The 14,881-nt window shown below is 45.6% G+C and overlaps 1 protein-coding gene across 1 annotated transcript in view; it reads right to left on the bottom strand.

Moving 5' to 3' along the window:
* The window catches only part of LOC107115503, an 86,275-nt gene that overhangs the window by 34,442 nt on the left and 36,952 nt on the right, over positions 1 to 14,881 (bottom strand). Inside the window, 7 exon segments of the mRNA XM_015417223.1 lie at positions 354 to 964; positions 2,969 to 3,095; positions 3,538 to 3,611; positions 3,902 to 3,950; positions 11,691 to 11,891; positions 11,957 to 11,987; positions 11,989 to 13,350. Of these exon segments, the coding sequence (XP_015272709.1) occupies positions 354 to 964; positions 2,969 to 3,095; positions 3,538 to 3,611; positions 3,902 to 3,950; positions 11,691 to 11,891; positions 11,957 to 11,987; positions 11,989 to 13,350 (2,455 nt within the window).

Raw genomic sequence — 14,881 nt, forward strand, 5'->3', positions numbered from 1 at the left:
CAGGATTGAAAGACATGTTGGATTCTACTGAGTTTCCTGTTAGCAAAATATGACAAAGAAAGCTATCCTAAATGGGTCTCCTCAGAAATTAAAGTTTCTTCAACAGGGCTTATTCCCAGGAAAGAAAAACAAAACAGCATTTACCGATATCATAGTGCATACTGAGTAATAAGCATAGATCCTTCTTTCTCTTTCTGTAAGCCTTCTTATGCCCATAACACACACATGTTCCCCCACCCAGGAACCTAAGGGACTCCATTTGTGTCAGCTTTGGTTTTAATTACTTAGTGGGTTTATTATTTAAGTTGTGAGGTTTCTCCTCAGTGTGTATACATTAATGTGCAATTCTAAGCAAAGCTCTTTCCACATTCTAGACATTTATGCGTCTTCCCTGTGTGGACTCTTTGATGGACCATAAATGTAAAGCTCCTTCCACACTCCAAGCATTTATATGGTTTCTCCTTATTGTGTATATATCGATGGGCAATAATATGGCCACTCTGAGAAAAGCTTTTTCCACAGTCCAAACATTTATATGGTTTCTCCCCTGTGTGGATACGTCGATGGGCAGTAAGGCTAGCACTCTGAGAAAAACTCTTTCCACAGTCCAAGCATTTATATGGTTTCTCGCCTGAGTGAATTCGTTGATGAACAGTAAGGTTGTCACTCCGACGAAAGCTCTTTCCACACTCGAAACATTTATATGGTTTTGCTCCACTGTGGATGCGTCGATGGGCAGTAAACTTGACCCTCCGATCAAAGCTCTTTCCACAATCCATGCATTTATATGGCTTCTCCCATGTGTGGATCCCCCACTGTTTATCAGAGACCTGGGATTCAGCAGCCTGAGGAGAAGAGGATTCATTTACCTTCTTCCATTCTGTTCCAGTCTTTTTTCTCTGTTTGTTTCCCAACACGAACTGTTGTAGTTCTCCCTTCAACTTATTCTGAGGACCATCAACCTCTGGAATAGAGATAGAAGACGACAAGGGAAAGAACGGCATTAACAGCTCTGTATAACAACAGAACAGAAATAAATTAAAAGGGAGACAAATCCTGCCACATATTAATCGGCTTTTGATTCTTCCTTGGAGGGTAAAGTCCATCAGAGGACAGGGGACTCAGTGGAACCTCCATGTTCAAGAAGGTACCTGAGGGCCGGTTGCCAGAAGGGCAATCCCAGGGAAAAGTTGTGGCTCTGCTCCTCTGCTTCTGAGCCTTCCAGGGCCTCTATTTGGCCACTCTAGGAAACATGAGGCTGGACTACTAGAGGGACCTCTGGCCAATCTCTTTCTGTATTCAGACACTTTGTAGAACAGCTTTTGCAGGACAAACAGCATGGAGCAGGGTTTTAAACTGTTCAGTAGATATTTTTGCAGCTACTCAGTGGATAATTTATACTGTTTTTATGCCCCCAGATTCTTTTAATTTTAATGTTGATGATTTATGCTGTGTGCACTGTTTTACGGCATTGTTGATTTTTGTGAGCTGCCTTTAAGAGGTATCTGAATTAGCATATAAATAAACCCATCCTGAATAAAGCTGAGTACTGTGTAAACATTTCTCCCCAAGCTGAAATACAAACAGGCCCAGTTTTAGCTTCTCTTTCACATTTGAGAAGACTTTCATAGACATTCTCTGGCTGTTTCCTCTCGAGAAATCCCTCTGTTCTCCCGTTGGAAATAATAAAACAAGAAGTCCTACCCTTTTCCAACACAAAAGGAAGCAGATACCTGCTGATCTCTTTGTTTCTTCTGGGTCTTGGAAAAGCAGATTTCCTGCTTCTTCTCCCGTGGATATGGAATCAGGTTTGAGAAGTTTTTCTTTGGGGGAAAGAAACAGACCAATTACTTCCACACAGGGCTTCTTTTGTAGAAAAAGCCCAGCAGGAACTCATTAGCACAATAGGCCACACCCAACAGCAGAAACTCGTTAGCATATTAGGCCACACCCCTGACAATTCATCTCATTAGCATGCTAGGCCACACCCCCGTGGCTTCCCTTGGCTTGCCCGGGCAAGCTGGCCCTTGGACTGGCTGGCCCGCCCACCTCGGAGTTGTCAGGGGGTCACTCTCCAGGCCTTCCCTCTGTAGCCACGCATGCAGAGGTTTTGGCTGTAGTGGGCGTGGCCAGCTCTGAAGCCAGCCGGAACTCCGTTCCTGTGCGTTCCTGCCCAAAAATAGCCCTGCTTCCACACATTTCCAACTCTAAGAAACATTCTGACTGCCAAAAAGAAGGAATGCCAAATTTGTAAACTCCTGAAACATTTAAGCAATGAGAGGGGAGGGCGCGACTGCTTTGATTTGGAAGGATCCAGTGGTCCAATGTGGAGAAGAAGGAAACTTCTGCATGGTGAAGGAAAACCTTCGCCGAGACAGAGCCACCAGGATCCAGGATCTTAGCCCCCTTCAAAGGCACACAAGATCCGACATCCCAGTCTGACACCATCTAACGGGGCTCTGACAAAGGGCCGCTGTCTAAAGGCTCCTCTCCCTTTCGAGAGTCACTACAATCCTATCAGGACAGGATAAGTTGGTGATGGATCCCCAAAACGCTGAAAGTTTACTAACAATCCCTAATATTGTAAAAAAAAGTGATGAATTTGATTCCTCTGTCTAGATAGGTTATCTCAACCTTCCCTGAAGGAGCGGAGAATAGCCCATGAGGAGGCCCAGTTGAAAAGCCTCCCTTTTGGCTGTCTGCCCCTTGGCTTTCCGTGGCCATTTGTCTGTTCAATCCTCAAAGGCCCTTTAGGGGAATGTTCTTTTTAGTTTACAAACTCTCTTGCTTGCTTACAAACTAATACTTGAGGAGTCCACTAGGCATGCAGAAGTCTCTCCATTGTCTGCTCCACTCCACTCTACTCCTCTTACGACAATCCCTATGAGAAGAGCCCTACTTCCATCCTTCTTAGAAGGAGCCATTTCTCCCTTCGGCACCTGTGAATCAAGGGACAGGGGAGCCTCACCCAGAGAGGCCACAACCTGACGACTGTCCTCCATGACTTCCTTGTGAAGGATTCTTTGGTCCGGATCCAGCAGAGCCCACTCCTCCTCAGTGAAGTGAACAGACACCTCCTCAAAGGTCACCAGACCCTGAAAAGAGACAAAAAAGGGAAGCTCTTTCTCCTCACGCTAATGTAGCAGTTCTTTCCTTCTAAGGTCAATCAATAAGGATTCTGGTTATATGCTGAAGCATTCAAACCTTTATGAGGTACCATCCTTTTCTGTTGAGTGAGCAGGACCGCAGTGAAAAGAAAGAGGAATAATCTCTCAGGCCTAGGGAGGGGTGGGGGGAAGCACCCAGGGGTGTGATCTGAAGTTCCCTCTTTCCTCACACCAAGGTAGGAAATCTTCTCCTTCTGAGAGCAGTCCAAAAGGACTATGGTTAGATGTTGGAGCATTTAAACCTTCATGAGGTAAGTTCATCTTCTCTTGAGTGAGCAGGACAGCAGTGAAAGGAATGAGGAATAATCTCTCAGGCCAGAGAGAGGTGGCGGGAGCCACCCAGAGGTGGGATATACAGCTCCACGCTTACCTGCTCTGGCTTTATATAAACTCCTTTGTCACAAAGAGATGGCGAAGAATACCTCACCGGTTTCATGGCACCACCTGTGAAAGAAAAAGGGTACTTGGAAGGCGTTCTGTCCTTTCTATTTCTGTTCTTTGAGCACTGGGAGAAAATATATTGTCTGTATAATGTTTATGTTTACTTGGATTTATATCCCTTGGCTCATGGGCATAACTCAAGACACAGATACTTTGAACTGACATGGGATATTTTAAATGGAGAAACTGGAGTGCAGCACCTTTCCCACACAGCACTGAGTGGGGGAGGGGTAGAAAAGCAGCCCAGGTACCATCAAGGAGGGCATCCACTGGGAAAGACATTTAGATCTTACCTGGAAAGGTTGCTCCAGGGTGATGGCCCTGCATGATCTCCTCCTGCACCTGAAATGGAAGTGGGGACCCCAAAAAGAGGAAGATTCATAAGACGGGGAACAGGAAACGGGAACCAAAAAGGTGGGGTACATAAGAACATAAGAGAAGCCATGCTGGATCAGGCCGATGGGATACAAATACAATAGAGGAGACACAGCAAAGCACAAAAAGCAGAGGTCATTTCGGGGGGGAACGCGGGGGAACACAGTTCCCCCGGGTGAGGTATGGGGGCGGGGCACATGACGAAGCCCCGCCCCCTGCTTCCGGCCGCCCCACTTCCGGCCCTCATTCAGCCAGGAGGAGGCAGGAAAAGAGGGAGGGTAAGTTGCTTCCTCCCTGCCTCTCCCCACCCCTGCCTGCCTGGGGCCAGGGAGGGCCTTGGCGGGGCTTCCTTGCACTCCCGCGGCCTTGCAGGTCCACTGGGGCTCGGCGGTGGACCTGCAAGGCCGGTGGTGGCGGCCGGGACCGTTGGGGGCGGGGTGTGTGGCCTTATGACACACTTCCGGTGATGTCAGGGGGTGTGGCCTTGTGACACACTTCCGGTGATGTCAGGGGGTGTGGCATATGCTAATGAGTTATGCTAATGAGTTCCTCTAGCTCTTTTTCTACGAAATGACCCCTGACAAAAAGACAGACAAAGCTGTGTAACAGAAGATGCTACAACAATAGCAGTAATGCAAAAACTATAATACACAACAATACCAATATTAAAGAATAACGATATTGTATCCCTCTTTATTGCTGGATTGAAGAAAATATAATATTTGAAAAGAGAGTTAGAAAAAGGTTCTTCTATAAGTAGTGGAAGTAATAAAATACCCTAAGTATAAATTAATTGAGATGATAAAAGATATATAAATGTTTGTAAAAAGGGAAATGAAATACCAATCAATTAAGGTAGTTGTGTGGTAGATTTCTTGTTATCAGAATATAAAATGAATTTGAGGTAATAGTAAGAAATGAAATACCAATTATGTTAAGTTAACTGTGTGTTTTTCTAAAGTATATGGTGAAAATGTTTGAAAAGAAGGTTGAAAATGTTAACAGAAGGTTGAAAATGTTAAGAGAAGGTGAAAATGTTTGAACAGGCATGTTAATAAAATATTAGTAAAATGGAAAATAAAGAAAAGAGGGAAAGTATGGTTATAAAATTTTAATGGTATATGTGGGTCATTAGATATAGAGCAATTATAAATAAATATAAACTGTTATTTTCTAAGCAGCACAGATAGGGAAGGAGGAATTATTTATGCAATTTGATTCGCTTTAAAAAGCTGGTTTGGTAGTAACATTATTGATACTAAAGGAATTGTAATTTAAATCTACTATAAACTTTGTTGTTAAAGTAATGTACAAAATCGTATATCCGTGCTGTAATCTACTGGATAGGGAAAGGATAAAGAGGAAATGACTGGAGTTATTAATCCAGATTGGAATGTTATAATGTACACAAATATTTGTATATCCCATGGTGGGTCTGTATGTCAAAAAAGCAATAAATAGATTGTAAAAAAAAAAGAATAAAGATAATAAAGTCCATATGAGTATGGTTCACATGTACAAATTCCATGGGAAGTCTTCAAAATGCATGTAGATGAGTCATGAATCATAAATGGAACGAAGGATCCAGATATTATAAACTTCGTTTCATTGACCTTCCTCAGTAGTGACTAAACATGAAAAACAATACTAAGACGCCAAGGCTGGGAAATACACAGATTGTGAAAAGCATACAAAACTTTACAAACATACCTAATACTGTTTCTGCATAAGATAAATAGCATCGGCTTCTGAAGTGCTTCACAAAAACACAGTTCCCTGTAAAGGAGACATACATGTATCCAGATATACTCATGCCACTTTGTGATGGTGCTAAACTAAAACCTGTATTATAGAGTTTTTGCATTACTGCTATTGTTGTAGTGTCTTCTGTTACACAGCTTTGTCTGGTTTTTTGGATCAGGCCAATGGCCATCCAGTCCAACACTCTATGGGCCAAACCCCAGGTGCTATCAGGAGGTGTCCAACAATGGAGCCAGAACTCCAGAAGCCCTACCACTGTTGCCTCCCAAGAACCAAGAAAACAGAGCCATCACTTCCCCGGGTAGAGTGTTCTATCCATACCTTGTGGCTAATAGCCACCGACGGACTTCTGCTCCATCTGTTTATCCAACCCCCCCTTGAAGCTGTCTATGCTTGTAGCTGCCGCCATGTCCTGCAGTAGTGAATCCCACGTTTACTCTTTGGGTGAAGAAGTACTTCCTTTTTTCTGTTCTAAGTCTACTGCTCGTTAATTTCATTGAGTGCCCATGAGTTCTTTTACTTCTTTCTCTACCTCCTCTATCCCACACATAACTTCGTAAACCACTACCAGATCACCCCCCAATCATCGTTTCTCCAAGCTTCTGCCTCTTTAATCTTTCTTCATAGGCAAGATGTTCCTTCCCCTTAATCATTTTATTTACCCTTTTCTGCATCTTCTAAAATACTATAATATCTTTTTTTGAGGTGCGGTTACCAGAAGTGTACACAGTATTCCAAATGAGGCTGCACCATAGATTTATATGGGGACACTATGATGGTGAACCTAAACAGCATGATAAAAAGTAGAGACATCACCCTGCCAACAGAAGTCCGCATGGTCAAAGCAATGGTATGCCCTGTAGTCATGTATGGCTGCGAGAGTTGGACTATAAGGATGGCCGAGCGCCGAAGAATAGATTCTTTTGAACTATGGTGCTGGAGAAGACTCTTGAGAGTCCCTTGGACTGCAAGAAGATCAAATCAGTCAATCCTAAAAGAAATCAACTCTGACTGTTCCTTGGAAGGCCAGATAATGAAACTGAAGCTCAAATACTTTGGCCACCAAATGAGAAGGGAGCACTCACTGGAGAAGACCCTGATGCTGGGAAAGATTGAAGGCCAAAGAAGACAGGCATGGCAAAGGATGAGATGGTTAGACAGTGTCATCGATGCAACGAACATGAAATTGAGCAAACTTCAGAGGACGGCGGAAGACCGGAAGGCCTGGCGTGATCTGGTCCATGGGGTCGCGAAGAGTTGGACTCGACTGTGCGACTGAACAACAACAACTATGATACTGGCTGACTTGTCTTCAATCCCCTTCCTAATAACCCCCAGCATAGTGTTGGCCTTTTTTATTGCAGTGACATCTTCTGTAAGTTATCTACCACGACTCCAAGATCTCTCTCCTGGTCAGTTACTGTCAGTTCAGACCCCATCCTCCTATATTTATAGATAAGATTTCTTGCTCCAATGTGCATTATGTTGCACTTGCCCATGATGAGCCTCATTTGCCACACTGAAGCCCACTTGGCCAGCCTTGACAGATCCCTCTGGAGTGCCTCAAAGGCCTCCCTGGTTTGCACCGCCCTAAACAACTTTGTGTCATCTGCACTGCTTCACTGCTTACTCCCAATTCCAAATGATTAAGAAACAATTTTAAAAGACTAGTACAAAGCCCTGCAGTACCCCACTGCCTACCACCTTCCACTGTGAAAACTGTGCAATTACACTCACTCTCAGTTTCCTGTTAATTAACCAGTTCTTAATCCGCAAGAGGATTATCCCATGACTGCTGAGTTCACTTAGGAGCCTTTGATGAAAAACTTTATTAAAAACTTTATGGAAGTCTAAATAAACAACATCAACTGGGTCACCCTTGTCCACCTGTTTGTTCACTCCTACAAAGAGGCCTAAAACTTTACTGTGACAAGATCCACATGTATTTTGAGGGTATATCTTTGGCCATATCCTGTGCCCCCCCCCCTCACCTGCAGGTCCTGGTTCCTATCCTCCGCTTGGCTGAGGAGGAAGCCTTCTGCCAGGGCCACCGCCTGGCAGATGGTCTCCGGCCCGCACTCCCTCACCCAGCTCTCCATCTCCGGGGGCAGGACGGCCAGGAACTGCTCCAGGATCACCAGGTCCAGCATCTCCCTCTTGCTGCGCCTCTCCGGCTTCAGCCACTGGCGGCAAAGACGGTGGAGTCGGCTGCAGACTTCCCGGGGCCCCTCCGCCTCCTGGTAGCCGAACTGCCTGAACAGCTGGCGCTGCACATCTGGAGGGAGGGCGCTGTCCCCCAGGCTCTTCTGCACGGCTCCTCCCCACAGCTCCCTCCTGATCCCAGCCCCGGTGAAATCGAGGGCTTTTCCTGATCCAGGTACAGCTGAGTTCGCCTCTCCCCTCATCCTCCTTCCCTGTCCAAAAAACCTTCCCCGGGACCGCAGGATTGTCCTCCTCCTCCTCTGCCAGATCCCGCTGAGGAGTCAAGGGACGGAGCTGGGATCACCTGCAGAGGAGACTCTGCCCATGTGTAGAGGGCATTTGGGTTGGTCTGCAGCAGAACCCCCTGAGAGACCCACAACAGTTTCGGGGCGGGGAGCTCTCCAAAGGAAAATCTTGCAAGCGGAGAATGATTTTAGGACTTCTCTATTTGCCTTTTAAAAATCCTGCACCAGCTCCCAGGCTACCTCCCCTCCCCCTTTCGGGAGACCACCCTGGTGACGTCAGTGGGCCACTTCAAAGCGACTTTTCAACCGGAAGGGGGCGTGGCCGTAGCTAGTCACGTGGCCTTCCTCCTCTGGGGCCTCTCTAGGAATTGTGACTTCTTCCCCTTAACGCTTCGAGAGAACTTCCCCCTGCAACCCGCCCTCCGAGTCCAATACCGGGGAGAAACTGGGGACGGGGAGGAAGGATTCCGTCCACGTAGGCTCCCCTGCTTGTTTGAGCGTTGCCAACCTCCAGGTAGAGCCTGGAGATATCCTGGAATTTAATTGCTCTCCAGAGCCGCTCCCTTGGATAAAGTGGTTGGTTTGGAGGGCGTGCTCTCTAGCATTAGACGCCCCGGAGGTCCCTCCCAGCCCCCAGCAGTATTCCCTCTAAGCTGAGTGAGTGTGAGCTAGCTCAAAGTTTTTTAGCCTCCAGCTCACACATTTTTGTCTTAGCTCAGGAAGGATGGCTCCAAACTAATTTAAGCAGCAGCCAAATCGTTCACTCACAACTTTAACGCCAGTAGCTCACAAAGTAGAATTTTTGCTCACAAGACTCCACAGCTTAGAGGAAACATTGGAGCCCCAGTCGCCAGAGATTTCCTAACCCAGATTTGGCGAGCTTCATTTTTTGCCTCTAATGACTCATCCAGAGGTCTGTACGTGCCACCTGCTGTTCCATAGCATTGCCTTGAGGATGTGGAGCTTCTGGCTGGGCTCATTGGTTTGACCCACATAGAGCATTTCCTGAGCAATGGCTGTGCTATCCCCTTCCATGAGAAGAGTTGGATTTGGCTTGGTTTGGGGAGGAGGTATTCTCCCCACCCCCGGATGTGCAGGGGAGGGAGCTGGGCTGGGAAAAGTACAGAGGCAACCAAGAGGATGAGGGGGTTGGAGCCCCTTCTCTCTGAGGAGGAAAGGCTGAACAGTCTAGGACTTTTCAGTTTAGGAAAGAGGCGACTAAGGGGGAACATGATGGAGGTTTCTAAAATTATGCATGGGGTGGAGAGAGTTGACCGAGAGAACTTCTTCTCCCTCTCTCAAAATACTAGAACTCAATGGCATCCAATGAAGTTGGTAGGCAGTAGATGGAAAAAGGACAGAGAGTGATTAAAATGTGAAATTTGCTGCCAGAGGATGAAGTGATGGCCACAGGAATAAAGAGCTTGAAAAGGGGATTAGATAAAGTTCATGGAGGAGAAATCTATCAATGGCTGCTAGCCATGATGACTGAGGGGAACCTCCACATTCAGAACAGAGGTATTCAGCCTCTAAATCCCAGAGCCAGGAGGCAACATCAGGAGAAGGCCATGGCCTCTATGCCTGGTTGTTGGCCATCCAGAGGAACTGGTTGGCCACTGTGTGAGATAGACTTCTGGACTAGATGGACCATTGGTCTGATCCAGCAAGGGTATTAGGTTTGTGGCTTGAGGATCCAATTCTTCCTTCCCCACAACTCCTTCTTGGTGTGTTGTTCTAGGGCAAAAGCTGGAAAGCTAATGTACCAGCCCTGGGGAAGTTAAGCACTTCTGTGTCTGGTCACAGTCTGCCCATGTGCAGAGGGCAGCTAGGTTGGTCTGCAGCAGAACCCCCTGAGGGAGTCCCTGAAAGGAATATTTGTATTTGAAAAATGATGTTGTAACATTTTAAAAATTGTTAATAAAAAACCCCCAGAAAGGTAGGGCACTTGCAAGCTGAGTTACAACCCCCCCAACCACAGTTACTCTGGAAGCTATAACCAATAAGAGCGAAATTACTGGATTCAGATTAAAGCCCCCAAACCCAAGAACATCACAAAATAGAATAGTATTTATTAAAAGGGTGTGGAGAAATAACGAATACAAGTGGGGACCTACAAGAAACTTTGCTTCCTCCCTTCTCCTCCTCCTTTCTCCTTCCTGCCCCTCCTTTTCTTACTTTCTCAACTCCTACTGGGGGCCTAGAGGATATTCAGAGAGATGGCTGAATAAAGAAGAAGAAGAAGAAGAGATTGGATTTATACCCCGCCCTTCACTACCCAAAGGTGTCTCAGAGCGGCTTACAAACTCCTTTCCTTTCCCCTCCCCACAACAGACAGCCTGTGAGGTGGGTGGGGCTGAGAGAGCTCTGACAGAATTACAAGAACAGCTCTTATCAGAATTATGACTTGCCCAAGGTCATCCAGCCAGGTGCAAGTGGAGGAGTGGGGAATCAAACCCGGTTCTCCCAGATTAGAGTCCGCGCACTTAAATAAACCAAATAAAGCCTGCCCCCGCCTCCCGCCTCTGGTATTCCAAGGAGGTCTCCCATCTAAGTACTTGCCAGAGTCGACCCTGCTTAGCTTCCAAGATCTGACAAGATCGGGCTTGCCTGGGCTATCCAGGTTAGGGCTCTCTGGGCCTTCTTGTACCCTTAACAAACAAACAAACACACATTTTCCCACCCAGGCTCCATTTCTAAGGGGCTCCATTTCTTTCAGCTGTTTTGTTTTTAATTGATTATTCGGTTTTCTAATTTTCGTTGTGAGGTGTCTCGTGCAGCTTTCTGGAGTAAAGGCATATCAGTTTTCTAAATCAAGTAATGCTTCCCTACTGAAGGGATATACTGGAGTATGCCTACAGGTGGCTAGCAGATACAAGGAGATTCTGAGCCCTGGAAGAAAAAAGTAGAAGAATAAAGTGCCCAGAAGGAACACAGGGGTGAGGTGAAGGGGGAGGAGACTGGAATTAGGAAAAAAACAAAATTGAAATAACAGTAAGCTGACGTCTGCAGTACACTCTTGCACTGGCAACTGCAAAGAAAGTTACGGGTGGAAAACTAGAGGTGCGCTGGCTCCCAATATTTAATGCTAGTCTGGATACTGAATGAGCAGCTCTGCCTAGGGTTGCTATCCTCCAGAATCTTCAGCCATCGCAATGAAATGGAACAGGCTTTTGCCATTGCTTTCTTTTGAATGATGATTCCAATAGGATCTTTATATATCAGGACCTTCTGTATTTGAAAACCTTTTGATGCAGATGTACATGCTTGGTTACAATACTAGCTCCTGTAACTGTTGACCCACCTCTTTTGACAAACAAGCTCAAGGTTTCACAAGATATTCCTTCTAAACAAAGTTTTTTCCAAACTCCAGACATTTATATGGTTTCTCCCCAGTGTGTATACATCAAAGAGTAGCAAGAGTGCAATTCTAAGTAAAACCCTTTCCACATTCCAGACATTTATATTTCTTCCCTGTGTGGATTTACTGATGGCCACTAACGTGATCCTTCCAAGTGAACCACTTTCCATGTTCCAAGATTTTGTATGGTTTCCCCATTATGTGGATTTGTCGATGGGCACGAAGGTTGTCACTTTGAGCAAAGCTCTTACCATCATACACGCATTTATATGGATTCTCCCTTGTATGCGTATGCCAATGGGCAGTAAGATGGGCGCCATGAAGAAAGCTGTTTCCACACTCCTAGCACGTACAAGGTTTCCCAGTGTGTGGATTCGTCAGCGGAAAGTAAGGTGAGTTCTTTGAACAAAGCTCTTTCCACACTCCAAGCATTCATATAGTTTCTCCCTTGTGGATTCGTTGATGGCGAGTAAGGTCTCCCTTCCACGCAAAGCTCTTTCCACATGCCAAGCATTTATATGGTTTCTCCCCTGTGTGGATTCGTTGATGGCCATTAAGGACTCCCTTCAAAGCAAAGCTCTTTCCACATTCCAAGCATTTATATGGTTTCTCCCCTGTGTGGATTCGTTGATGGCCATTAAGGACTCCCTTCAAAGCAAAGCTCTTTCCACATTCCAAGCATTTATATGGTTTCTCCCCTGTGTGGATTCGTTGATGGCCATTAAGGACTCCCTTCAAAGCAAAGCTCTTTCCACATTCCAAGCATTTATATGGTTTCTCCCCTGTGTGGATTCGTTGATGGCCATTAAGGACTCCCTTCAAAGCAAAGCTCTTTCCACATTCCAAGCATTTATATGGTTTCTCCCCTGTGTGGATTCTTCGATGGGCAGTAAGGTCTCTTTTCCAAGCAAAGCTCTTTCCACACTCAAAGCATTCGTATGGTTTCTCCCCTGTGTGGATTCGTCGATGGGCAGTAAAGTTGCTACTTTGAGCAAAGCTCTTTCCACAATCTGAGCACTTATATGGTTTCTCCCCTGTGTGGATACGTTGATGGGTAGTAAGGTCTTTACTCTGAGCAAAACTATTTCCACACTCAAAGCATGTATATGGTTTCTCCCCCGTGTGAATTCGATGATGAGAAGAAAGGTGTGAACTATGAGCAAAGCTCTTTCCACAGTCCAAGCATTTATATGGTTTCTCCCCTGTGTGGATTCGTTGATGGGCAGTAAGGTTGTAACTCCGAGCAAAACTCTTTCCACACTCCAAGCATTCATATGGTTTCTCCCCAGTGTGGATTAGTTGATGGCCAGTAAAGGCTCCCTTCCAAGCAAAACTCTTTCCACATTCAAAGCATCTATATGGTTTCTCCCCTGTGTGGATTCGTTGATGGGCAGTAAGGTTGTAACTCCGAGCAAAACTCTTTCCACACTCCAAGCATTTATATGGTTTCTCCTGTTTGTGGATTTGTCTATGGGCAGTAAGGTTGTCACTCCGAACAAAGCTCTTTCCACACTCCAAGCATTTAAATGGTTTCTCTCCTGTGTGGATTTGTTGATGGACAGTAAAGGCTCTCTTTGAAGCAAACCTCTTTCCACATTCCAAGCATTTATATTGCTTTTCCCCTGGGTGGATTCGTCGATGGACAGTAAGGCTGTCACTCCGACGAAAGCTCTTTCCACACTCTAAACATTTATATGGTTTCTCCCCAGTGTGGATACGTTGATGGGTAATAAAGTTGACACTTCGAGCAAAGCTCCTTCCACAGTCCAAGCACTTATATGGTTTCTCTCCCGTGTGGATTCTCCAGTGCATATCAGAGACCTGGGATTCAGCACCCTGAGAAGAAGAGGATTCATTACCCCTCTTCCATTTTGTTCCAGTGTTTCTTCCCTGCTGCTTATCTTCCATCAGGACCTGTTGTAGTTCTCCCTTGGACTTATTCTGGGGACCATCAACCTCTGCAATAAAGAGAGAAGAGTATCAAGGAAAGAACTACATTAACTGCTCTCAATAATAACAGGACAGAAATAACTGAAAAGGGAGAGAAATCCTGCCACATATTAATTGGCTTCTTAATACCCTTCTTTGGAGGGTAGTTCCATCAGAGGCAAGGGGACACAGTGGAATCTCCATGTTTGAGAAGGTATCTCTCTGAAGACTGGTTGCCATTTGGATAACTTGGAAACGAGACATGGGACCAGGTGGCCCTTTGGCAAATCTCTTCCTGGATTCAAACACATTACAAAGCACCTGTTGCTGGTCAGCCAGCATGGAGCAGGATTTTACAACCAAACTTGGAAAACTTATTGACCATCAAAGAATCCACACAGGAGATCCAAGGTGAGCTCCCCATTTGTACAGTGCACTGGAGTGGTCTTGGGCCAATCACTCTTTCCCTGTGTTTTCCGCATGACAGTATTGTTGTGCATTTAAATAGAATAACATCAGAAATGCTGCCTGCACTCCTTAAAAGAGGAGCAGCGTAACCAGGGAGAATTAACAGAAACCTACAAATAAAGGAAATACAGGCTGCCCCCCAACACATCACTTGCCCTGGACCAATGCTCCCTCTAAGCTGTGGAGTCTTGTGAGCAGAAATTCTACTTTGTGGGCTACTGGCATTAAAGTTGTGAGTGAGCGATTTGGCTACTGCATAAATCAGTTTGCTCTGGAGCCATCCTTCCTGGGCTAAGACAAAAATGTGTGAGCTGGAGGCTAAAAAACTGTGAGCTAGCTCACACTAACTCAGATTAGAGGGAACACTGGCCAGGAGGCATGGGGGAAGGCCTCAGCCCCGTTCTCTGAAGCATCACTGCCTGTCGCAAAAGATATTATTGCTTTAGATCAGTGGTTCTCAACCTTCCTAATGCCACGACCCTTTAATACAGTTCCTCATGTTTTTATGCCACCTTTGAGAATGAAATTAGCCTGGTGCTGAAAAAGGTGATGTCAGATGGAAACAAGGAAATACCAAAATCCTGGGGTTCGGCGGTGATATCCTTGATACACAAGAAAGACACAGATGAGAAAGAGATTAAAAACTATCGGCCGATATCTCTGCTGAATGTCGATTACAAAATTTATGCATCCATCCTGGCACAGCGTATGAGACTGATATTGCAACATCTGATACATTCAGATCAGTCAGGATTTTTGCCCAAAAGGCACTTGAGACATAATATTAGGATGATCTTAGATGTGTTAGAATATGGCGAATTAAACCCGGATAAGCAGCTGGCTGTTGTCTTTATTGATGCCGAGAAGGCGTTTGACAACATCAATTGGGACTATATGGTAGAGAATATTAAAGAGATGGGATGTGGAGAGGACTT

This window comes from Gekko japonicus, unplaced genomic scaffold (assembly GCF_001447785.1).
Source record: "Gekko japonicus isolate JY-2015 unplaced genomic scaffold, Gekko_japonicus_V1.1 scaffold1562, whole genome shotgun sequence".
Taxonomy (NCBI): domain Eukaryota; kingdom Metazoa; phylum Chordata; class Lepidosauria; order Squamata; family Gekkonidae; genus Gekko; species Gekko japonicus.